Here is a 25,677-nt window from a genome sequence, read left to right on the forward strand (position 1 = left end):
AGACCTTGTTTGTAACCAGACCAACTTTGTATCATGGCCTTGTTCGTAACCAGGCCAATTTTGTATCATGGCCTTGTTCATAACTGGGCCAACTTTGTATCAAGGCCTTGTTTGTAACGGGGCCAACTTTGCATCATGGCCTTGTTCGTAACTGGGCCAACTTTGTATCATGGCCTTGTTTGTAACTGGGCCAACTTTGTATCACGGTCTTGTTCATAACAGGGCCAATTTCTCTCATATTAATTATTCTACAATCTAATTTGTAGCTAAAAATAGAAACGTGCAGCAGATATTGATTAATTTTCTTATTAGTGAATCTGAATAGGTGCCAGTAAAGGTACAAATCACATATTGTTGATTAGAATATTCAGAATGACAGGCTTTACCAAAACTGTCCATTTGCTGGCGTTACCGCTTTTCAAAAATCCTTGGTCATGATACAAGATCTATTACTATGCTTTACAAACCTGATGACCATTTTAAGTACAACTGTTGACATTAGACTGTGGATGAACAGAACCTGTTACAAAGAGGGAAAGTAAACAAATTAGTTGGATTAATAACACTTGGCACATCATGTTGGAACAACAGAGACTTGTATTACACACCATGGTTTGATAAGAACAGTTTTATGGCCTCTTTATGTATACATGAAATGCCAGGGGAGCTGGAAATTTGTTTGTGACTGTAAACTATTTTGTAAAGTGGCCATAAAACTGTTCTTATCAAATGATGTGACTGTATTACAAGTCTCTGTACTTGATGTAACAGGTTCCATTCATCCACAGTCTGATGTCGACAATTGTATGTGTCTGTTCATTATTTGCATTCATATCAGAGATTTGAGACAGTAGACATATTTTATACATAGTTGTGCTGACTACAATAAAAGTTTCATACGGCAAGTACAACCAACTTGACACAAGAAAACGACCAAACCCATTACAGTGTAAAGCACTACTACAGTACTACATCTCTGGCCACACCTTGTCAAATATTCATTTATTCAAATTTTACATTGCTTAGATAGTGAGTGGGTTAAGTTTACCTGACATGAGTGAAACTTTGAAATCCTACAACAAATGATCAAATCATATACATATATTGTTTTGCACAAAATGAACTGCATATATTTTCTTTTTAATTTTTACTCTCGTGTTAGGCAAAAAAAAAGGTATGTACATCACTTAAGTACCCTCGCGTCAGTCTCTTTTCTGTGTGTTTGTCCAGCCCATGCAGTCTGCAGATCTGTGGGGAAATAAAAAATAACCCTCCCTACTTCAGTGAAGACAACTGCAGAGCCAATCATGAACAAACAAATGACATCTGCCCCACATATACACACTTGCTCTAAAGTACTAAATAAAAAGAACAGTAACTGCCATTAATAGGAGATTTAGTAACAGGTTTGCTGAGAATTGAAAAAAAAAAAATTTACATTGTCACACTACTATAGACAAAATGTCCTTACCTGAAACAATTTTTTTTTTGGCCTAAACATCCTACACAAAAGCCAGCTTAGATGTGACACTACTTGGAAGTTGAAGTTGTTTCATACTCAATTTGTACAAAAGTAAACCAGGATCACAGTAGACAGTAACACATAATTTGATAAAAATTGAAATATTTACTCAAATTACTCATCTTCATGTTTAACAGATGCATTACAAAAAAATAAATTGATATACTGTATTACAGCTTAGCAGTTGCAGCTCTGCGGACATGTACATTTACTCTCTCTACCCTGCACTGACTGAGATCAGTTTTGACAAGTTCTTTAGCACCACTGAACTTTCCAAGAAAATCATCCACACTACTTCTATCCTGAGAGGATAATCCACTGTAGAGATCTGTGATTCCCTGGAGCATCCAGAGACAATAAGGGAGTACTGCCCGGTTTCCGGTTACATTGCCGATGGTGAAAGGACGGACACCAATACTGCGAGGTATATCCTGTTCTTCTGGATTATCCTGAAATACAGCAATTTACGTAAAATAAAAATTTTTGTTCTTTTTAAAACATTGTATTCTCAGAATTACCAAGGCTAACAAATAACATAATAAGTTTCAGCTGTTCGATCCTAAATGTCTGCATTATACATGATTTGAATAAAATTTACCTCTCGCCTGATCAGTGTGTATAACATCAGTGATTTGTTTAATTTCATCTTACATCTGATTGGTTGTACAACTTAAGTGATTTGCATAAATCTACAGCATGCCTGATTGGCTGTGCAACAACTTCAGTGATTTGCATAAACTTTGCCTCATGCGTGATTGGTCATATGACAACTTTAAATTGATTTGTGTCTACTGACTAAATATGATTACCTTGAGATACTGTGTCAAATCTGTTGCTGTATCCATTAAGAATGACCCATGCTCCTTAAATACTCTGTCAAGTAACGGATACAGAGTTTCAGGTATGTGATCATTTGGCAAGAAGTCTTTCTGTTCTGCTGGTAATTCTTCTTTCACTAGTCTTCCATCTACCACTTTATGTAAATGCTGTCTGGACTCAATAGTGAATTGATTCATATTTTCAACCCAGGCAGCAACAACAGGAGCTCTGGTCCTCATTATTATACCTACAGAGAATAGTCACAAGATTTTCTCAGGAAAGTTGATGATAAAGTTTTGTGTGTACTGTTCATGTCCCGCTTTTCAATAATATACAATATAGTAATACTAGTATATGGAAAAAAATCCAATTAGTTTACAGGAGAAATCAATTTGCCTTAGCTTTTCACTCAAGGGACATGTTTTTTAGACAAAGATAGACACAATGACATTAACAGAGAAACAACACACACAGCAGAACTCTTTACCCAATCGTATTGAAAAGTGATAAGCATTGCTATGTGTTTACAGTGCAGTAGACTTACAAATTACACATGGACTTCATGATTTTAATGGCTCCAATTGTTTGCTTTCCAAATGGCAACAACTACTTCTACATCCCTACTGTGTGTGCACCTCTATAATTGTTTCGTTTGCATTTGAAGTTGTCTCTCTCCCTTCATTTCAAAAACATCCTGTCTCATGAGTGAAAAACCAAGGCATATTCATTTCTCCTGTAATAATATGTATCTTCAATACATTATAGCCTGGTAGTGTTGGTCATGGCACAAATCAATGCAAAAAAACATGTGTCATTGGGTCACTAATTGGATAAGTAAGCAGGCATGCATTACTGTGAACTCATTTGATACACACATATTTGGTTACCGTAGTGATTTAAGAAGTGTTGATCAAATGTATGATATTTCACAAATGGTGATTTATATCAAAGAAGATAGGGATACCTACCTGGAGCAGAATCTCTGAAAAACATGGTGTACAGTTGACCAAATATAGCAAAGTCATTGATAGTTGGTTTATATCAAAGAAGATAGGGATACTTACCTGGAGCAGGATCTCTGAAAAACATGGCGTACAGTTGATCAAATATGGCAAAGTCATTGATAGTTGGTTTATATCAAAGAAGATAGGGATACCTACCTGGAGCAGGGTCTCTGAAAAACATGGTGTACAGTTGACCAAATATGGCAAAGTCATTGATAGTTGGTTTATATCAAAGAAGATAGGGATACTTACTTGGAGCAGGATCTCTGAAAAACATGGCGTACAGTTGACCAAATATGGCAAAGTCATTGATAGTTGGTTTATATCAAAGAAGATAGGGATACCTACCTGGAGCAGGATCTCTAAAAAAACATGGTGTACAGTTGACCAAATATGGCAAAGTCATTGATAGTTGGTTTATATCAAAGAAGATAGGGATACTTACTTGGAGCAGGGTCTCTGAAAAACATGGCGTATAGTTGACCAAATATGGCAAAATCACCGATAGTTGGTTTATATCCAAGAAGATAAGGATACTTATCAAAATGAGCAGTAAGCAGGTCTAATAACTCTGTATATCCTCTATCTAACTCTGGTTTGGTGTTATCATCAATTCCTGGAAAAAAACAAAACAATTTAATACTTCAGATATAGGAATTGATTTGTGCATTGAGTTAATTCCCATCACTGCATGCCAATCACTCGTCTAGTTCCTATACAGTATCGTTACGATTTATACCTTCACTCACAACCACAGGCTGGTCATCCAGACTAGCCAATCACTATCCCTAACATATACGATAAAAATATAAGTCTTTGATATTTGATTTTTTGAATGTTCACTCTTGCAGTCATTGCATTTCAAAACTAATTACACCTTTGAGTTTAATAGTTCCTACTGTACAAACATTAATGAGAAACTGTCTGTAACTTTATGTTGAGTCAGTTTCATTTCATATTGATATACATTTTGTATTTATATCATAATACCATAACAACTACTATTATCACTACAAATTTGCATAAATTAATTGATTGGCATCGGAAAGACAGACTTGTCCATTTCTAACTGAATTCCTTAGGGACTTCTTGTATCCTGTTGTACATTAGAGGGTTACACACAGATGAGTACGTTAAAACGTGTCTACCCAATAGTGTTCTCTTCAGGTACTCAGGTGACATTATGGTCATGTAAAAATGATATTATACATAACAATATATTTTAGGTATAAAAAAATGGTATAAATGCAAGTCTTTGTTATCAAGCTTCTCTGTGTAGCAATCATGTTTTGTGGGTGCTGTTTATTCTTGAAACTATGTGAATTTCACACCATCACTTATTTGGGCATCAAAGGGGCTTTAGTTACAGACTTAAGTATCAATTAATTTACTAGACTATCAACAATCGTCTTGACTTTTTTGTAATTTGTCTTTAATATTATTGTCGCTGAAATTAATAGAATTAAACATAACAAGGTGTATGCTGGACGTTCCATGAAGTCAAGATGACTGTTCTAATCCACAGGGCTTTCATTTCTATGAATATTCATGAGCGCCTTCGTTCATGGAATGTTTAACTCAGATGCCTGGTTAACCACTAGAGGGCGTTTGAGGAGATAATACAGATGCTAGATTATATTTTATGTGTTCGAATCCTCTGTGAGTAGTGCACATTCTGTATCTGCATTGTACATGCTGACTATTAGATTGTATGTTAGTAAATAAAATATATTTCTGAAGGTTTTTTAGGAATATGATCAAATATAATGTGTCTGAATACAGACTATTAATTTACCTGCAGTGGGCTCATTACTTCTAAAGGAGGGAAAAGGTAAATGATCCTCTCTGAGAACATATATGTTGTTCTGTAGGAAATTTATTTCATCAATAAATTAAACTTACCAATAAATTGTATAGATGATCCAAAGCGTGAACAGATTCTCTCTCCCTTCTGTCTCTGAACATCTTCTGGATCTCTAGGAAATGATGCCTTGCCAAATTCCTGAGTTAGAAATTTCCTGTTTTCAGGAAAACTCCACCTGTTGATGTGATTGTGTATGCAGTCAAATTATTCATAAATGAATATTTACTTCATGTTGGAAAAGGGAAAGTAATATAAATTTTGAATTTAACCTCCCCAAAACTGACATGGTCATAATAAAATGCATTTTAAAGGAAAAGTCCACACAGACTTATTTCTACCTTTGGTACACTTGTATTGATTACTACTATCAACTTAAAGGAAAAGTCCAGTCAAACCATAGACCTTTTAGTACACTTGTATTGATTACTGCTCTCAACTTAAAGGAAAGTCCAGTCAGTCTTATTTCTACCTTTAGTACACTTGTATTGATTACTACTATCAACTTAAAGGAAAAGTCCAGTCAGACTTATTTCTACCTTTAGGACACTTGTATTAATTACTGTTATCAACTTAAAGGAAAAGTCCAGTCAGACTTATTTCTACCTTTTAGTACACTTGTATTGATTACTGCTATCAACGTAAAGGAAAAGTCCAGTCAGACTTATTTCTACCTTTTAGTACACTTGTATTAATTACTACTATCAACTTAAAGGAAAAGTCCAGTCAGACTTATTTCTACCTTTAGTACACTTGTATTGATTACTGCTATCAACTTAAAGGAAAAGTCCAGTCAGACTTATTTCTACCTTTTATACACTTGTATTAATTACTACTATCAACTTAAAGGAAAAGTCCAGTCAGACTTATTTCTACCTTTTAGTACACTTGTATTAATTACTACTATCAACTTAAAGGAAAAGTCCAGTCAGACTTATTTCTACCTTTTATACACTTGTATTGATTACTGCTATCAACTTAAAGGAAAAGTCCAGTCAGACTTATTTCTACCTTTTATTCATTTGTATTAATTACTACTATCAACTTAAAGGAAAAGTCCAGTCAGACTTATTTCTACCTTTTAGTACACCTGTATTGATTACTGCTATCAACTTAAAGGAAAAGTCCAGTCAGACTTATTTCTACCTTTTATACATTTGTATTAATTACTGCTATCATCTTAAAGTAAAAGTCCAGTCAGACTTATTTCTACCTTTTATACACTTGTATTAATTACTACTATCAACTTAAAGGAAAAGTCCAGTCAGACTTATTTCTACCTTTTAGTACACTTGTATTGATTACTGCTATCAACTTAAAGGAAAAGTCCAGTCAGACTTATTTCTACCTTTTATACATTTGTATTAATTACTGCTATCAACTTAAAGTAAAAGTCCAGTCAGACTTATTTCTACCTTTTATACACTTGTATTAATTACTACTATCAACTTAAAGGAAAAGTCCAGTCAGACTTATTTCTACCTTTTAGTACACTTGTATTAATTACTACTATCAACTTAAAGGAAAAGTCCAGTCATACTTATTTCTGCCTTTAGTACACTTGTATTGATTACTGTTATCAACTAAAGGAAAAGTCCAGTCAGACTTATTTCTACCTTTAGTATACTTGTATCAGCTTACATATGATTTTGGGTGATGAAATGATATTTATCTTGTTTCAACTTTGACATCTTGTCAAGAAATATAAAGAGTGCAAAGACAAAGACATTAGGGTAAAAATGATGTCACCACTAGAGGTTTTTCCCATAAACCCTTGCTGGAAAATCCCAAAATGGCTGAACTGTCAAGTGCAGTAGGGTTTCTTTACACTAAGATTCAAAGTTTTTAGGGAAGTTACCAAAGTGCTATTTTATCAACCAAAATGATATTTATAAATGTTAATCTATCGATTAGCATCAACAAGTGACACTAAAGCCAGAAATAAATCTGACTGAATTTCCTTATGACAAAAAGCCAATACCCCATTTTAGACCAAAATACATAATCACAGATATGAAAATGTCAACCAGTGAATAGCTGGAGGAAATTCCGAGGGCAATTCCTGGAAATTTCGAACTAGTCGAGAATTTATTATGTGGTTCCTTCCAGAACCTAATTTTAGACCAAACAAAATCGAAAAGTGTGAAAAGTAGACCCCATTTTAGACTCCTTATCTCTAAAATTACAGTACCCATTTTAGACCAAAGGTTGAAAAACCCCACCCCAAAGAGCTGCACACATATGTATACCCAATCAAGACAATATCTCCAAAGGATCATATTTTAATAGGAAAGAAAAAAAAAGAATTTTTTTTCTGAACTTGAGACAGGCAAATGACAAACAGGATAAATCCTACAAACCTATAATGCATAGCAGTGATAAACAACCATTCATCAGCATACAACTCCAGTAATTGACTGACAAGTTTTTGTTTTGGAGTGCTAGGATGGATAGAAGGCTCTGGGTATGTTTTCTCCAATGTGTTAATGATATCTGTGGAATCCTGTAGAAGTTCATTGTCAGGTGTGACAACAATTGGTACAACACTCCAACCAATGCGTGGCTTGACAACATTTCTCATCACCTACATAAGTAAAATAGAATTGAAATGATGAAAATATGCCCCTTTTTAGGGTCAACAAGATTGACTGTGTAACAAAGCATAATAATTTTGTTTTGAAACATGTCCACCAATCTGACAGTGGACAGACCATTATTTGATTCAAAATTTTAATATTCTTTCCTTTTTAAAATTACAACAGCATACATCAATTACATGTAACAACTAAGATAGTTAGTCATATAATTATGTTCTTACTGACTGACTGACTGACTTACTGACTGACTGACTGATTGATTGATTGATTGATTGATTGATTGATTGATTGAGTGAGTGGTTGAATGACTGACTGACTGACTGACTGACTGACTGACTGACTGTCTGATTGATGAATGGATGGGTGGATGGAATAATTCATTATTCTATGACTCATATGAGCTTCCTGGCTCATGACAAAATATGGAGATAAGTGTTTATCTTAAAATTCGCGGGTATTTAGAGATCCCCAGAATTTCCAGAGAATTTCGATGCAAGATCAGTCTGATCTTGCAGATGGGAACACTTTGTTCGCGTGGGGGCGTGGTGACATGGCAAACTATATACATTCTCTATGTATGAATATGCATCATTGCATGTCTCACCTCGAGAGTGCATAACACAGGTTCAAATGGGATCTTCTTGTACCGAAGGTATCCTCGCACTTTTGCCGTATACGGTGACAACTCGGCTCCGATAAACTGCAACATCTTGCCCACTGCTGATACTGATGGCATTGTGATTTCAACACGGAGTTCGACACTAGTTCAAAGACCAACACCATAAAAAGGGCAAAGGTCGACTTTGAAAAACGTCACATGCACAGTAGTGCAGTGACGTTGATCCGCGGAGCACCACTTGACAGGTGAAAAGCCCGATGATCGATGGCATTCAAGCCAAGATACTGACTGGTAGATGACTCCAGGGGTGTAGGAATTTTGGCAACTCTCCGTGACAAGTCTTCATTTCAACTCTGAGTACCACTTCATTTCAGCTCCCAGGCTGGAAAGGTGTCGCTTCAAAAGGTGAGATAAACAGTCGTCAGTCACTGTGTGTGTATAACTATAATAATATTGTGTGGTGAATGAGTCGGGTCCACAAGTGGCCGCTCTTCTCGGCTTGAGTGCAAGTGTTTTCAAACACCAAATACGACACAAGCTATCGTTTGTATATATCAGAGACAGTGGCATAGCCGTCTTCGTCATTACATGTATCATACTCAACTCCATCTCCATCTCCATGCTACAAATATCATCATTCCAGTGTAAAGATGTCCGGGAAAAGGTCTATGTATTACACTTCTATAGACTATAGTGGCTTCTTAAATCTTAGATGTAAACATTGCGTAATACTAATAGTAATACTAATTACTTTTCCACTCTACTGGCCGCTATCACCACCACCACCACCACCACCACCACCACCACCACCACCACCACCACAGGTACTTGAATCAATCTGTATGATTTAAAAAAAAAATATGTATAGATACATATTTTTTTTTAAAAATCATACAGATTGATTCGAGTACCTGTGATCATCATCATCATCATCATCATCATCATCATCATCATCATGTGACAAATAATTTTGTTATCAAGTCATCAGTTGTGTTTATATATTAATGAATTTCATAGAAAGGATGGTCTTATAATTATTTTGTGTCATTATTGACCAATGATTTATCATTTTACATAGACTGATTGATTGAATTGATTGAATTTATTTGGGTAAAAATTTATACAAGTACATATTAAAATACAAGGATAAAAATCACCGAGGATAACACATAAAAGTCTTTCCAATGTGGTCCTCATAGGGGTATTCAAAACGCCATGGCAAAAATGTTACAACAAACAAACAAACAAACAAACAAACAAACAAAATTAAAATAATTTTAAATGTATTACAGATGACAGAGCACCACACAAAAAAATTATAAAATACACAGACCACCCACAATTTAAAAAAAGGAAGGACTAAAAAGTTACAAAATATTATGTTCTTTAACCTCTAATTTGTTCCATAGAAAAACAAATGACGCTAAATTTGTTTATCGTATGATGTCAAACAAAAAGAAAACCACATAAATATTAATGTCTGACCAGCACTCTGTCAGGCGAGGAAGAATTCAATCTAATTAAAATTTGATGTGGTGAATATGCTTTAATATCTCTGTACGTGTATTTACTTCTATTTCATTCATTTGATTTTCCCAGCCTTCTTCCCACAATGTGATTAAAATCTGATGGGGTGAATATGGCTCTATTGCTTTATTTGCTTCTATTTCATTTGTTTATTGTCGTGTTTTTTTTTATTTTGTTGGTCTGCAGGAGTGATCGCCTTCGTGAGAAGAATTAAGGCAATCACTCCCAGAATGACATTGAAAACAAATGGCAATAAACGAATGAAATAGAGATATAGAGAATAGAGTTGTATTCACCACATCAGATTTTAATCAGATTGGGAAGAATTGTACCATCGCTGTAAAACCGCAGGCCTCTTTATAGCACTATCCAAGACGCATCACCATTTTTCATACATGTTTGCTGAAAAATATATGCTTGGCTTGCGAGAATTAACTGCACAAATAGTGAATATCATAGGATGAAGTTTTATTGCATTCAGTTATGAATAAATTATGCAGATAAAGTATATTCATTATACAAATGACATTTCATAATATAAATAGAATTGAAACTATAGACCTGAATAAGGATGACTGACCGGCACTGACCTTCAGACTGGGGAGAACCCCAAAAGACTAAATGACATCATGGATATCATGTCGATAATTTTACTATGTTGATATTGTACATGCTTAGATAGAAACAGTCTGTTGTGATGGAACAGTGGGAAACACAATGCCACCTAAAAGAAAATCAACCCCATTAAAGGACTACAATGTAAGGAAGAATAAAAGATTGAAAACTGACAACAAAGTTGTCAAATCATCAACGAAAAAATCTCCAAATAAGACGCCAGTGAAGAAAACACCTCCAAAGAAAACCATAACTACCAAGAAAAAGTCCCCTGTGAAAAAATCACCACCAAGAGCTACAAGTAAAAAGGCGATTTCAACAAAGAAGAAATCACCACCAAGAAACAGATCACTGACCAAAGTGTCACCAACACGAAAAGGGGGCCAAAAAAGAACCAGATCATCAAGTGTGAAGGAGCAGCCACAGAAAAGGACCAAAACAGAGAATCCGTACACCAGGGTGTTTAAAGTATCAGCCAGGAAGAAAAATGAAAGTACAGGAAGAAAGACCAACAACAAAGTGACAAAACAAAATACAAACGCAAAAGGCAAAAAAGCATCAACAAAGCAAACAGAATTATCAAAGAAAACAGTGACGAAAGTTGAACTAGATGAGAAAGTCGAAAGAAGGGAGCAGAAGGTAGATGAAAACAGTACTTCAAAAGAAACAATAGTTACAACTGAAAGTGTAGACGGTAGAAGTGATTTTGTTGATTGTAGCGGTGAGGTGAAGCAGGAAGAACTGAAAGACAACAAAGACTCAAGAATTTCAGGAGAAGTTGATATTGAAGTAAAGAGTGGTGAGATGCTTGGACAGAAGATAGGAAAGTTTGTTGGAGCTCATGTCTCTATAGCAGGTATGGTGTAACAGAAAATTTACAAAAAAAAATTGTCAATTCTGTTAAATTTAGTAAACTTTTGTTTTGAAGACAAAGTAGAGAATTAGTACCTAGAATTTCTGACTGCACACTTCAATCTAGTCGTGCATTGGCCAACCCCTTTCAAGTAAATGAAAGTGTAGTAATGGCCGATAGCATGGGATGACATGTCGTATCTTGCAGACTAATTTTCAGTCATTTGAAGAAAAATTGTAAACTTTGAATTTTTTATTTTGTCATGTATGTTTGACTACAGATGTTTGTTTTTCATCAGGAGGAATTGAAAATGCAGTTACTAATGCTGTTGACATCGGTGCCAAGGCCTTTGCATTGTTTCTGAGATCTCAACGTCAGTGGGTGACGAAACCATTGAAGATTGACGCAGCAGAGAGGTTCAAAGAAAACTGCAGAATTCACGCCTTTCCTTCTCATTTGATCATCCCACACGGTTCGTATCTAATGAACTGTGGATCCCCAAATGAAGAAACCTTAGAGAAAAGCCGCAATACATTGGTAGATGAATTGAAACGATGTGAAATGTTGGGTTTGACTATGTTTAACTTTCATCCTGGTAAGTGTCATAGACACAGGGCTCGAAATTAACAGTATGAGTCCTGTTTCCAAAGACAACCAATTCTTGTCATGAGTTTGCAGCTGGTAGCCCATTTAGGCTACCACTGATTATGCATGGTTTCAAGGATGGAAAATTTACAGACATTATTTTAGTAACACACACACATACATTTCCAATAGAGGAGCTCTGTTTTCAGTTCAGGAATATGAGACTATTGGTCACCTTCATTGGGCTAACAATTTCTGGAATAGGTAGCACACTGGGACTACCAAGGAAAAAAAAGCCCTGAGATAAAAAACACAAAATAACACAATGCATGTTTTCTTCAAGGTTATTTTGTAATCACTATTCCGAATGTTTAGATTTTGGTGCTCAAAATTTTAGCTGAATAATAAATGTTCACATGTTAGCTTCACTTTATGTTTGCGAATAAAAAACTTGAACAACACTGTATCATTGAAACTTTCTGTATTGATTCACACCTAGTAAATGATTCTACCATTATTACATATAGTTATTCAGAATTTACCAGTGAAATTGATTCCTTTGCCACACTGATTTGTTTAAGAATTGTATCATTATTATGTACTCAAATTTGTAAGAGTGAGTTATGGTATTTTGCTGTTAACAGGTTCATCGTGTGGTGAAATCTCTGTGGAAGAATGCTTAGATCGTATTGGTGAAAGTATTAACCAGGCCCATGCCAAGACTGTAGGAGTTGTTACAGGTCTGTCATTAAAGTTTTAGTGATTTCATGACCTAGGTTTTTGAGCCTCTGGAAATGAAAGCTGAGAGAGAAATCTAAGAAAAGTTAGCAATAGTTACATCACAACATTTGATGTGTATTTCTTCCTTGTCTGTGATCCAGTGTTGTGGTACTTGGTGTTGAAAAGTCATTGAGAATTTTGTTGGCATAATTATTGAAAGTGATCAGATCGTTTTTTTTTCCCAGTAGTACATGTATTATTTGTCAACAAATGATTACTAGTTGGGAGAAAGAGGATTACCTTTGGGTTTGGGAAATTTGTTACCTGAAGAAATGTCAATGTTTTGATACATTGCCTCAAAATTTGTATCCCATGTATGACACTTTTTCATACTATTAGTGTTTTTATTAAGGATGGTAAGTAGGTAAAATCTACCAGTGAATTTCCCAGGTTATAACTTTCAAACCATAATTATAGTAAACAGGGTATGAAAATCTAATAGTATGCAATTCTTACCAGACTTTCTACCTCTGTCATCAGAGTTCCCCAACCTCGGGAAATACTGGGCCAATGGAGTGCACATGATTATGTAGCTAAACCAGTATTCTCATATGATATGATATGATAGCAACTTCTTGTCTTTTTATACTTCAGTCATTGAAAATATGAGTTGCCAAGGTTCTACAGTTGGAGGAAAGTTTGAAGAACTGAAAGGGATCATTGATAGAGTAAAGGATAAATCTCGTGTAGGTGTCTGTCTGGATACATGTCACGCCTTTGCTGCTGGTAAGACGACATATGTGAAAGTTACTGTGATTTCCCAATGATTGTATTTTGTAGTAACACATTAGGAGACTCCTCTCTAGGTCTTTATTTCCCTGCATACTGAAAACCAATTTCCTGATTTAAAGCCCAATGTGTGAATCCCATGGTCTCACAATAGTGTTTTCTTGTTATCTTATCAATGGAACTGTAAGGATTAGGTAGGGCTGGAAATTAACAGTAGTTCTGTGTCTACAGACAACCAATTCTTGTCTTAGGGATACCACAATTTGCAGCTGGTAGCCCACTCAGGCTACCACTGTGATGGAAGATTTACAGATAAAACACATATTTCCAGGAGAGGAACTCTGTTTTCAGTTCAGGAATGTAGGACTATTGGTCACCATCCTAGGGCTACCACTTTCTGAAATTGGTAGCCCAATAGGACTACCAAAGAAAAAAGTTAATTTCGAGCCCTGTTTAGGTGAAGTGTTCTTCTGTACAGGACAATTTTTTTTCTATATGTAAATTGATACTTTTAGAATAAAGGTTTTCTGTCTTCGACAAAAATTATTAGTAACTGTACACCGATAAACATTTGTGAGCTAGGCAACTGAAAATAGTTACCCATGAAAAAAAGTGATAGAAGAAACTAAAATGATGGTCAGATATAGACAGCTACTCCAGTACTACACAAACTAGGAAACTGTAATGCTTTATAACTTATGAAGTTCTCTTTTGACCATTCTCTCCCCTAAAGGTCACAATATTGCAACAGAAGAAGGTTATGACAAGGTGATGTCAGAGTTTGACAATATTGTTGGATTTGAGTATTTGAAGGCTGTACATTTGAATGACTCAATGGGTAGGTAGATTGTTATGCTTTTTTGGTCACTTTTTGAAGCAAAGTTTTGGTAAATAAATAGGGGAGATTATTTTAAAAATACTTTCTAACAATAAAGCAGTTGTTTGCAAAAGTGTTACATATAAAGTTATTTTGTTCATTTGACAAGTGATTTTTGGTGGGAAAGTGGTTGGTTCATATGAGATGCAACTAGACTAAACTGTATTGGTATTACTGTGGTAATGGAGAGTTCAGTTTACTATGAGAATTGCAAACTATATCTATTGTTCTTCAATGTGGTAGATTACCCAAGTGGGTGATAGTGGTTCCCCCCTGTGATCAACATAGTGTAAACATTGGAAGTCCCAAAACAGCACTTCAAGTTCAAATAAACTAGTTTTCAGAGATGCCTCCCTACTGAGACTATAATTAAACCAACCTCCATTCAATAGCTTATCACTGTTGTATCAACATATTTTGACAATAGTTTTAGTTTTGTCTATCACATAACTTGTTCTGAGTATTGTTTTCTCTCACAAAAACAGGTGCATTGTAAAGTTTATGCCTGTTTGTCTTTGTAATACTAGTGAGGGCAGGGCATAAGAAAGAAATTTTACGTCAATAACATTTATTAATTTTTCTGTCGTAGGTGATTTAGGCTGTCATAGAGATAGGCATGAGAATATTGGTAAAGGAAAAATTGGTTTGTCTGGATTTCGTAAGCTCATGAATGATCCACGGTTTGATAACATTCCAATGGTTTTGGAAACCCCTGCAGAGTGAGTACAAATTTTACCTTTTCATCTATGTCTGCACCAAAGTGTATATCCCATAATCCTTTGCATCTGAGCATGCTCAGTTTTGATTGCAAATAGGCAATTATGCATTTTAGATTCTGGTTGATGTAGAATTTAGAGTATCAATAACCAACAACAAACAAACAAACAAACAACATTTTACAGTCAAATTCTGTCACCTAATTTGATACAAATGTTTTCTTCTATTTCATATGCTGCTATCTCAGTGGTAACAGCCTTAGTGATGAAGAGGAAATTAAAATATTGTATAATATGATTTCACCAAAAACTCTACCTCAGATGGGATAGAAATGTGTGACATTCTCAGTGTATGGTGATGTCAGATGAAACTCTGTACAATGCATATCTCATTCCATGTGAAAAGTTCCTTTAGATTGGTTCACTGGAAACAAATTAGTAGCATGATTTTGTGTTGCGGCTTGTCCCTATCTTAATGTTTATATATGAACATAGCTGACCATGCTGTCAGATATGGTCATAAAGTGAAGTGTACAGCCACACAACAACAGGAAACAGCCCCCCCCCTCCCCATGACCACCCACAGTTTATTCACTCATAGTGGTGGTGGTGTGGCCATGTTTGTAAAGAACAGTGTGACAGTTACAAATTATACTTTTGATAAGACTTCCTTGAAGGGCCTCTCACCTTTGATATTTTAAGATAAGCATTGTTTCTTCACAGAAAAATTAAAACTAGCCAAAGAAACATACAAACACTTTGTGGTCAGGGTGATATGGTTAGTGAATATATATGCAAGGTTTTTTTTTTGGAAATTTAGAATGCAACAGGTGAGAGGACACAATGGTAGTCTTTCCCCACAGTTTGAGTAACATACCTGGATGAATTACTTTTTTGCAGCATTGGATACGATAAAGAAATCAAACAGTTGTATTCTCTCGTAAAGACCAAGCCAAGGTCTGATGTAGTGAAGAAAAAGAAGACAGAAATTCACTGCTGAAAAAGTTCGATTTCGTTGCGCCAGTTTGTTTTATTTTCTTGTAAACACTAAGCCAAGGTCTGATGTTGAAGAAATAGAACTTTAGAAGACAGAAATTCACTGTTGAAAAAGATAAATTTGTTGCACTAGAAATTTTGTTTTTTGTTGCATTCTCTTGTAATTGTAAACACAAAGCCAAGGTCTGAAGAAGTGTAGAGATAGAAGACAGAACTTCACTGCTGAAAAAGTTAAATTTCATTGTGCCAGTTTGTTTTATTTTCTTGTAAACAGCAAGCAAAGGGTCTGAAGTAGTGTAACAAAAAGGAGAGTTAATTTCATTGTGCCAAAAATTTTGTTTTTGTTGTACTGTGTTGAAAACACCAAGCCAAGTGTCTGAAGTAGTGAAGTCATAACAGACAGAAGTTCACTGCCGAAAAAAAGTTAAATTTTTGCCAGAAATGTTGTTTTTGTTTTCTGCCACTTTTCAAGTATTATGATACATTGAGAGTGATTTACAAGGATGTTTAAATACTGTTATTTCTATTGCTGTCACTGGCATTTGCATTGCCCATGTTTGTTCAAAGAACAATTCACGAAGAAGAAATTTTCAGAAAAAGCGTAATTCTTGAAATTATAAGAAAAGTGTAGTATTTTGTTTTCTGGCATTTCATAGCTGTTGGATGGAAATCTCAAATTAAAAAAAAAAATGTTTGCCATCTGTCTATTTCGTTAACTGTTGTAAATTTTCACCACTGCCAGTTTTATTGAGAACAACAAACATCAGTACATTACTATGGTTCGAACATTAGCATTGAAAAAAATATAGATTTGATTCCATTTTTTTGTGAAGGAACCTTCTATTCCAGGACCTGTTTTTTTGTCATTTTAATCAAGAAAAGTTAACATTTTCAACTCAGTCTACTGCATATACTATGGATTTTTTAAAACTCCAGTAGCTCAAACCACAAAGATTTACCTACCAGTAAAAAACTTCAACAATTCAACAATTGAAATGGTCCAAAACCAAAAACACAACTTTCATTATTCACATCAGCCACAGCATATTTTTCTAATACATATGTTGTATAATTGCTGCAAAGAGGCTTTGAATGTTACGATAAGGTAGTTTCATTTTTCAACAGACCCAGTCAACAGATCACCAAGATAGCAAATGTTCGCATGCTAGCACTTGCATACATGTTGTACAATTGCTGCAAAGAGGCTTGAGGTTTTACAATCTGATTAAAATCTGATGCAGTGAATACAACTCTATTACATCTATATCCTTCATTTATTGTAGTTTTCGATTTTGTTGTTCTGAGGGTTAGCGCCTCCTTCCTGCATCTGACCCAATACCACAGGAGTTCATGCTCAAATTCTGCATGTTGAGTAACCCACTCACTCGCCTTACATAAAAAAATTTACAGGTACAGTACCTCAGAACGCTTTGTTCCAACAGAGCTCGAGTGTAGACAGTGATGTTATTGTGTTGGTGGTGCTATTTGTTTATGCATAAGTGCACAATTTGAACGTAAACTCCTATGGTATTGTTTCAGATGTAAGAAGAGGTGCTCACTCGTGGAAAAACAAGAACAAACGACAATAAACATAGGGAATGGAGGTAAATAAATAATCACCCGTCAGATTTTATTTTAGATTTGGGTTTTACAACACTGTAGTTTCTTTTGTGAACAGATAACCAAGATTATCAAATGTACCCATACTAACAAAACTATGTATTCAGTCCCACTTTGTTCAACAATTTGACTTTTGGTTTCAGATCTGAAACTATTTGTACAAGCCAACACAAATAAACTCCTGTGCACTGAGTGTGCAACGATCTAGTCTAGAGGCTGTCAATGGCTATGAATCCTTCTCCACACAGCGATCAGCCATTTGTTCAGTTTGATATAAATATATCTGGTATAAACTCCTGTCTACAGCATTCTGCCATTTGGTGATAAAACAAATGTTAGTACAACAAAAAAAGTCATCTGTAAAACCAGAATTACTATAAAAATGTGCCTAAAAATATAGCTACTGAGGCTTTAAAAGACATTTTTTATTGTAAGTTATCTTTACGCTTTATTGAACTCAAGGAAGCTAACTTATTTGACAATGTTAGATTATAACTTTACTAATTGTATAGAGTATGCTTTAGTAATTTACATGACTGTTCTCTATTTTGCTGAATAAAAGTTTTATTTTATCACTCTTTTAGATTTCCTTTGTTCATTTTTCCTTTAGTCTTAGTTACCTAGACTCCCATCATTGAGGGTATCACCCCCGAGCAAGAATCTTGGAAAATACAGTGTCGCCAATTGTAAGGGCAACTTGGCCGCTGTAGTAAAATCACATGGTAGCAACTCTTGCCAAGAATATTTTGGTTAATCTCCCAACAAAGATGGTTTTATTCCATGATTTCTGTTAAATATATACAGAGTTGATGAAAATGAAAATTTGGAATCAGTTTTGTCCACAACAATTTTACTACAGGGGTCATGTTGTGGGTCATCCTCTCTGTACAGCCATCTTGTAACAATCTCTGACATTGTATTTTCCCAGACACTCGCTTGGGGGTTATGCTTTCAATGGTGAGAGTCTGGGTAACTAAGAGTGTGTGTAGTTAGGAAGATTGTCTAGTCTAGTGCTATCTGTGGCATCGAATCTCAAGTCGACCTCATTTTAACAAGAAATGATTCAATACCTCAGGTAGCATCTAAACTAGGAAGATTTTACATCTTGAGGACTATTAACTTTATTTCATCATATTTTATGAACCTGGAATTTTTCAGATTATGAATACATTAAATTTTGATAGTGATATAAGTTCAAAGGTCACCAGGGATATATTATGCCAATAAGATATTTCATTTATCCAAGTCTTTAAAGTGGTCATATGGATTTTGTATTTATTTTATATTTTTTAATTTATAGAACAATGCTATCATGGCTTTATACTTGAAAAATCAATGTGAAACAACATTGACTAAGTCTGTGTTTGTAACTCAATACATTGCAAAAGATTAATACGTAAAATGTTTGTTATTGTATGTACAATAACAAACTTTTTGACACATATTTTAGCTTCTTGCAATCTATTGAGTTACAAACACAGACTTAGTCAATGTTGTTTCAGATTGATTTTTCAAGTATGAAGCCATCATAACATTGTTTTATAAATTAAAAATACAAAATAAATACAAAATCCTTATCCACATGGCCACATTAACAAGGGGGAAAGTATTGAAAATGTATGATCTTTCAGTTTTTCAAGACAGAAAGAAATACCCCCAGTCTGCATATGTAGTCTTAATCTGATGTTTTAGGTGCATTTGTGTGAAATCAAAGAAGGTGAACAGGTGACCCCAACAATGTTATTGCAGTCCATGTATATGACTTTTGGCCTCAAGCAATTTGTAGCATTGGTGTGGATTGTGAGTTGACAACTGGCTGCCATTTGTTGAATGTTGAGGTCAGCAACCCCAGGTAAAGGTCACGATAGTGTCGAGGTCAGCAACCCCAGGTGAAGGTCACAATACAGTGTTTTGTCATGAGTGATTTGTGGGGAATTTTACCTGCATTCATGAGGCCAGAGAAGAAATGAAAAAGTGGAGTTCTTAATTGTATGCTTTACAAAACAGGGTTGAAGTAAGTAGGCATTGGTACTCCCATGGTAAAAAAACTACTCACATGGTTTAAAAAAACTGTGTCCTCATTAAGCCTCCGTACATTGGCAGGCAAGGATACATATACAATCGGACTAAAGAATTCTCCTAGAGATTCTGAGTCATTGAAAAGAAAAGTAGTACTATGCTAAGTACTTCATTAGATGCCATCCTTTTTTTAAAAAAAAAGAAGAAATTTATATACACCACAAATATTAACTTGATAAAGGAAAGAGTTTATTTCAATGAATACAATACTGTACAAAGGATTTTTCAATGTAATATTTACATAATCAAGTAATATGAAACACATAATATATATATTGTAGAACTATTACAGATCTATGTATTTCAGGATACAACAAAGGTGACCGATATGGACAGATGATGGATATACTTGTCTATATTTTTTCCAACTTTTCAGATTGGTTTCCCCTTATATATTTAGTCTAAATATTAAGAATCACAGCAGCTGTGATATTACTTGTTTTAAGGCCAATTCAAAAGCAAAAGGATTCTAAAACCACAACAGATTCATGTAACTATGGTGGTAGAGGAACTCTGCGTTATAATTATGTACATGACCTTGGCCATGATCCTGAAAAGAATGTGAATCAAGCCAAGGAAGACGGATTTGATAACATCCCAAGCTACCCAAGAGAGAATGGCTTCATAAAATTTCAGACAAGCCGAGGGGGACAGACTTGATAAAATCTCAAACACGCCGAGGGAGAAAGAGTTGATGAAATCCCAAACTAGTATTCAGACTTTTTATTCGATGAGCTATGACTTCCAGCATAGCTTGCAGCTTCAAAATCTTCTTCATCTAAAAGTCCAAAAGATTTCAACACTTTATGTTGTCTAGTATTTTTCAACTTCTTCAAATCATTGCCGTATTGCTGTTCACGTAGGAGTTGTCGTCTCTGTTCTTCTAACTCCTCTTTGTGTTCGTGCAGCGCCCTCGTAGTCTGTATCAATTTCATCAACTCTCGCCGTAGTTCTCGGTTCTCAGACTTTATTTTACTGGTATGTGCATTGAGACAGTGAAGTGCTTCCTGCAGAAGAGAGATGGTAAAAATTAAGTATATGTCACTGGTGATGTAAATATGTATTTGCATTCCTGGAAAGTAGATGATTGCATAGCAAATGCTACCACTGCACATGTTGTCCATAAAAAAAACCAATCACACCTTTTCACAATAAGTATTTCTTAACTGTTGATAGAGAAACTGTGACTGTACATTGAAGAACGTTTTGATAAATTATAATAATAATAATAATGTTGGGTTCTTATATAGCGCTTTCCCACTCCGTGCTCAAAGCGCTTTACAATTTACTCCTGGCTCGGATCAGAACAGCACAACCAAGTATAATACTTGATTGAAAAGTAAATAATACTATCAGAAATAAAGAACCTACCCTATTCGCCTGTCTTGCAAGTTCGTTGACCTTGGATTCTGATTCGTGTTGATATTCTCTCTTCTCTGTCAAGAACTGAGTTTTTAGTTTCTGTATTGTGTCAGTATGTTTTCCACGCATCCTCATCACTTCTTTCTCTAAATCTCGTATTCTCTGTACTTGATCCGCTTGTAGTCTCTGTGAACACGCAATAAGGTAGCATTATAGTAGATACAGACTTGCCTCAAATCTCTGGACTTTTTTAAACTCTTTAATTGAATTCATTTATTTTTATTTTTAACATAAGTGTGTTCTTTTGTGAGAAGTAATGACCTGAGTGAGTGATTGTGAACAATTAGGTAAACACTAAGCCCCTGGGAGACAACTAGTATTGGTAGTAATTGGGGAAAAAAAAAAAGAAGTTGACCATATTTTTCCGTCACAATATTTGAAATGAATAACTAATCAAAACATTTGAAGATTAAGAGACAAAAAATCTCCAAAGTGACTGGCATGGTGCCAGTCTAAAGTAGATGCAAAGTATGATATAAATGAATGACTTAGTTCCTCAATATATTATAGTGTAGCACAAAATTGAGAGTGACAGTGTGTGTGTGTGTGTGTGTGTGTGTGTGTGTGTGTGTGTGTGTGTGTGTGTGTGTGTGTGTGTGTGCATGTGTGTGTTTGTGTGTGTGTGTGTGTGTGTGTGTGTGTGTGTGTGTTTGTGTTTGTGTGTGTGTGTGTGGGGGGGGGGGGGTCGGTGAGTGAAACATTTGAATAATTGACTTTACCTTGTATTCTTCCAAATCATCTAGTTCTTTCCTAGTCTTGGCTAATTCTGACTCTTTCTCTAGGAGTACACTTCTAAGAGCTGTGACAGAAAAAAATTCATGTATGACTATGTTATTCAAATTATACAGACATGATTTCCTATATATATAATGTACAATATCATTTTGAAAGCTATGTACCATCATTAAAGGACTTTTTTCAAAGGTTTTGTACAAAAACTAGTAACGCAACACTGTCAGCATTTTAAAGAACTGTATAAACTATTTAAAAAGTTAAAAACTCATTCTGCTTGTTAGCAAGAAATTAAACATCAAAGTAGATACTGAGTAGCCTTTGTCTTGGGGATACTGATTTCTATACCCTGTGAAATTCACATTCATCCCATGACGACAATCTCAGGAAACAAGCCATCCCCTCTCTAAATATTCAATGTTCATACAATAAAGTACTCATGATAGTGGGAAGGTACACAGAGATCTGTCATGGTCACTATCTCAGCAATCATTCAAATCACAGTTAAATGGTAGTCCAAGAAAGCAATCCAGAAATTACTCAAGAATTATTCTACCATAAGAGGCAAATGTGCACATTACCTCAAGTACATGTATGCTGTACATCTATCTTCCTATCACACATACCTTGTTTTTTAGCTTCATAACTTTTCAGCATTTCTTCTCTCTGTTTGTTAATATCTTCAATTTCTTTCTGGTTTTGGTCCGTCAGTGTGATAATAGTTGTTTGTCTCTTGTGTGTCTTCTTGGACATGTATGACATGTACTCATGCTGAAGGTGTAAATTTACGATTTTTGTTATAAAAAAATCTATGTGGATAACTCATAGATTTTTTACATCTAAAAAGTAATAGTGACATTGTTCATTCTTGTGTGCAACATGTTCTAGTTATGAACATAATGTTGTAAAAATCTGACAAATAGTTGAAAATATGTTGAACAACATAAATTCACTGAGTTGAACTGGTTAAAGGGTAAACCATTTGATTGGGGGGGTCTTCCAACCCCTGAAATCAAATGGTTTACCCCTAAATGACTTTTGTTCATTTCATATCTTGTAGAGAAGAATACAAAGGAAATAAACAAAAATAAATCCAAAGAAAACATTTCATTTTGCACACTGAGTGACAGAACTAAGACACAAAATAATAAAATATCACATACTGACAGAAAAACTGTCATTGAGTTTCTCTATAAATACACCAGTTGTAGAGAAATTATGGTTATGTTGGCATTTGATGGAGACTAAACTAGACGGTTAAAGATAGATTGTGTCATTCAGTCCTATTAAGGGTTGGCAGATACGTTAAGTTGCTCTGACACAGTGTATCATACAGACTAGATGCAGACATGATTGTACTTTAGCCATAGGACAGTGCACAGTCACTCTATTTAAATGTTTTGAGTTTAAATTAAGTAATATAAATAGTCATGAAACTTACACTTTCAACTCTGGTCTGATGTGCTTCCTGTTGTAGCCATTCATTTTCATGACGTCTGAACATCCATAAGGAAATTAACATCAACAAATATGGAAAAAAACTCTACAGCATTTTGTACATTTGCAAAATATACTACTAGTAGTAGTATGTCCCTTGTTCATAACGTTTGTAATGGTCCTTAATGACAGTAACATAACAGTTCTTATAATAAATGGTAAATTATCCACAATAGTCATTATTGGTAATTGAATGTGTGTTAATTTTATACTAATTACCAATATTAATTTCATATTTAGTATTTTACCATGTATGTTATGTTATGGCATTTTGATGTCACAGTTAGTTTTATTATTCTCACTTAATACTGTAAATATCTGTTGTTGTTGTTGTTGTTGTTGTTGTTGTTGTTGTTGTTGTTGTTGTAAATTGTAAGTAGTGTTATTTAATTTGAACAACTGCAGTCACCGGAGTTTGATATGCAATTGATATTCTAGAAATCAAGTGGCTAGGCTTGATTAGTTTTCTCAAAACTATTTTCTAGTCTCTCACACACAACATTAAATCGTTTTCTTTTTTGGATGTCGATGTTTACTGCTTATTTGTATGTTTATCTCTTTTGTGGGAAATAAATTTCAATTCAATTAGAGTTACCATTAGGTATCTCAGTCAAGTAGAAATCTCCCATTTCTACCCCTTATGATGTAAACAATTACAGTGATTTCACAATACTGTTCAGTTTTCTGTTTTATACAACCATGTAGGAACCAACTAGAAACTGCATATGCCACACTTCAATAGTTAGATCGTATTTTTTGCTACGTTTACTCGAAATGAATTAAACCGTTTAAATATATTACAACTTCATGCAGACATTCGAGTGCCAATGTTTTCCTTAATATCAAACACCCGATGAAGGGCATGTTACATAGTAAATGTCCTTTGCAGTGATCATTTGATGTCTGTATGGTGGCCTGTATAGTACATTTCACTTAGACAAAATGTAGCAATAAACTGTATTCATTCAATCTCGCTATCTTAACGCATAACATGTCCAGTTTATTGTTGGTTTCTGCATGGTTGTATCAAACAGAAAAGCAGACCTGTGTTGTGAAATTTGCTGTATGAGCATACCCTGTTCATAGTTGTTTTCTACTCTATGTCAATCTGGACTTGCAAAGAACTTATTCCTCTTTCTCCCAAGGGGGTATTATCATACTAGTTTTTGTAATCAAGTAATTACTAATTGGGAGAAGGATTAATGATTACTGTTTACAAATTTGGAGATCTAGTGATTTGAAATTGTATTGGCCTGTCAGATGGACATAAACATGCTCAGTGTCAAAACTTTGTGATCAGTCTGTGCTGTAGGCTGATGTACAAATCAACAAAAGATTGAAGATTTTAGTACTCTATACATCTTTCTTCTTATTGTAAATAATATCTTTCAAACAGAAACAAAATTACCATGTCAGTTAAAAAAAGAGGATACAATTCTTCAACTCGTTTCTTCAATCCTGCTAGTTCTTCTGTCAAAGTTTCCAACCTATTAAAAAATATAAACAAATAATTTTATGTTTAATCATATAGTTGGGTCACATCATGAAATATAAAGAGTGTCAAATGTTATTTATAATAAGTTGCGTCATAATCACAATTCTCCTGCTGATCATGAATATCTATCAATTATTTTCTGATTTTATCACTACACTTGAGAAATCATAGCTAATAAATAAGTAGATATTGAAACCCGAGATAAATATATAACATCATGATATACATGTATGAAATACATATACATCTTAATATGTTTAACACATTATTTTGAGAGAAATGTATTACCTATCTTCAAGTTACCGTGATATTATTATTGGACAGTTGTGTACGTAAATTTAAATTTAACATGTATGAAGATAAACCTACTCCTAAACAAAAACAAACAGAGCTGACATTAGAGGCCCAGCAAGGCCTACAATCAGAAGAGGACCTGTAAGTACGTACATGCATAATATTAATAATGGCATTACGAATCATAATAGCACTTACTCTTCCCGTAGAAGAAGTTCTTTTTCAGTTGGCTTTGGTGGTTCGATTGGCCCATCATCGCCTCCCTCTCCTCCAGCGGCACCCCCTTTCTTCCCCTTCTTGCCTTTACCCTTTCCCTTCCCTTTCTTTGGGGGCATTTTGCAATGAAATACGTCAAATGAATTGCGATCAAAATGATTGAGGAAGCCCTGTTGTTGTCAAGGCAAAAATAAACTCACTCAACGCTGAGAATATTCTCAT

General features: G+C 34.7%; 3 protein-coding genes across 3 annotated transcripts; 1 reads left to right on the forward strand and 2 right to left on the reverse strand.

Annotated features, from left to right (window-relative positions):
• Nucleotides 1-1,447: 1,447 nt before the first annotated feature.
• Nucleotides 1,448-8,571, reverse strand: LOC144435924 (uncharacterized). The gene is made up of 6 exons (XM_078124565.1): nucleotides 8,408-8,571; nucleotides 7,567-7,790; nucleotides 5,248-5,384; nucleotides 3,791-3,961; nucleotides 2,332-2,588; nucleotides 1,448-1,971 (listed from the first exon to the last, which is right to left on the reverse strand). Exons 1-6 carry the CDS (start codon nucleotides 8,537-8,539, stop codon nucleotides 1,693-1,695), a joined length of 1,200 nt encoding a protein of 399 aa, XP_077980691.1. The 5' UTR covers nucleotides 8,540-8,571; the 3' UTR covers nucleotides 1,448-1,692.
• Nucleotides 8,572-8,673: 102 nt separating this feature from the next.
• Nucleotides 8,674-18,177, forward strand: LOC144435563 (putative endonuclease 4). The gene is made up of 8 exons (XM_078124149.1): nucleotides 8,674-8,827; nucleotides 10,628-11,420; nucleotides 11,716-12,012; nucleotides 12,647-12,742; nucleotides 13,377-13,508; nucleotides 14,245-14,349; nucleotides 14,978-15,107; nucleotides 16,005-18,177. Exons 2-8 carry the CDS (start codon nucleotides 10,667-10,669, stop codon nucleotides 16,102-16,104), a joined length of 1,614 nt encoding a protein of 537 aa, XP_077980275.1. The 5' UTR covers nucleotides 8,674-8,827; nucleotides 10,628-10,666; the 3' UTR covers nucleotides 16,105-18,177.
• Nucleotides 18,178-20,046: 1,869 nt separating this feature from the next.
• LOC144435668 (coiled-coil domain-containing protein 166-like) lies at nucleotides 20,047-25,648 on the reverse strand. Its single transcript, XM_078124270.1, has 7 exons — nucleotides 25,438-25,648; nucleotides 24,884-24,937; nucleotides 23,395-23,449; nucleotides 22,580-22,724; nucleotides 21,941-22,020; nucleotides 21,171-21,347; nucleotides 20,047-20,806 (listed from the first exon to the last, which is right to left on the reverse strand). The coding sequence occupies exons 1-7, from the start codon at nucleotides 25,572-25,574 to the stop codon at nucleotides 20,507-20,509; spliced, it is 948 nt and encodes a 315-aa protein (XP_077980396.1). The 5' UTR covers nucleotides 25,575-25,648; the 3' UTR covers nucleotides 20,047-20,506.
• Nucleotides 25,649-25,677: the final 29 nt, after the last annotated feature.

This window comes from Glandiceps talaboti, chromosome 5, assembly GCF_964340395.1.
Source record: "Glandiceps talaboti chromosome 5, keGlaTala1.1, whole genome shotgun sequence".
In the NCBI taxonomy this organism is placed as follows: domain Eukaryota; kingdom Metazoa; phylum Hemichordata; class Enteropneusta; family Spengelidae; genus Glandiceps; species Glandiceps talaboti.

Excerpts from the sequence above, each read along its gene's own strand:
- LOC144435924 (XM_078124565.1), bottom strand. The coding sequence starts at position 8,539 with ATGCCATCAGTATCAGCAGTGGGCAAGATGTTGCAGTTTATCGGAGCC. Across the intron at positions 5,385-7,566 it reads ATCACTGCTATGCATTATAG|GTGGAGTTTTCCTGAAAACA; the intron begins GTTTGTAGGATT and ends TCACATCAACAG. Across the intron at positions 2,589-3,790 it reads TTTCAGAGACCCTGCTCCAA|GTATAATAATGAGGACCAGA; the intron begins GTAAGTATCCCT and ends TATTCTCTGTAG.
- LOC144435563 (XM_078124149.1), top strand. The coding sequence starts at position 10,667 with ATGCCACCTAAAAGAAAATCAACCCCATTAAAGGACTACAATGTAAGG. Across the intron at positions 12,743-13,376 it reads GACTGTAGGAGTTGTTACAG|TCATTGAAAATATGAGTTGC; the intron begins GTCTGTCATTAA and ends TTTATACTTCAG. Across the intron at positions 15,108-16,004 it reads GTTTTGGAAACCCCTGCAGA|CATTGGATACGATAAAGAAA; the intron begins GTGAGTACAAAT and ends ACTTTTTTGCAG.
- LOC144435668 (XM_078124270.1), bottom strand. The coding sequence starts at position 25,574 with ATGCCCCCAAAGAAAGGGAAGGGAAAGGGTAAAGGCAAGAAGGGGAAG. Across the intron at positions 23,450-24,883 it reads AAGAAACGAGTTGAAGAATT|ACGTCATGAAAATGAATGGC; the intron begins GTATCCTCTTTT and ends ATGGATGTTCAG. Across the intron at positions 22,021-22,579 it reads TTATGAAGCTAAAAAACAAG|CTCTTAGAAGTGTACTCCTA; the intron begins GTATGTGTGATA and ends TTTCTGTCACAG.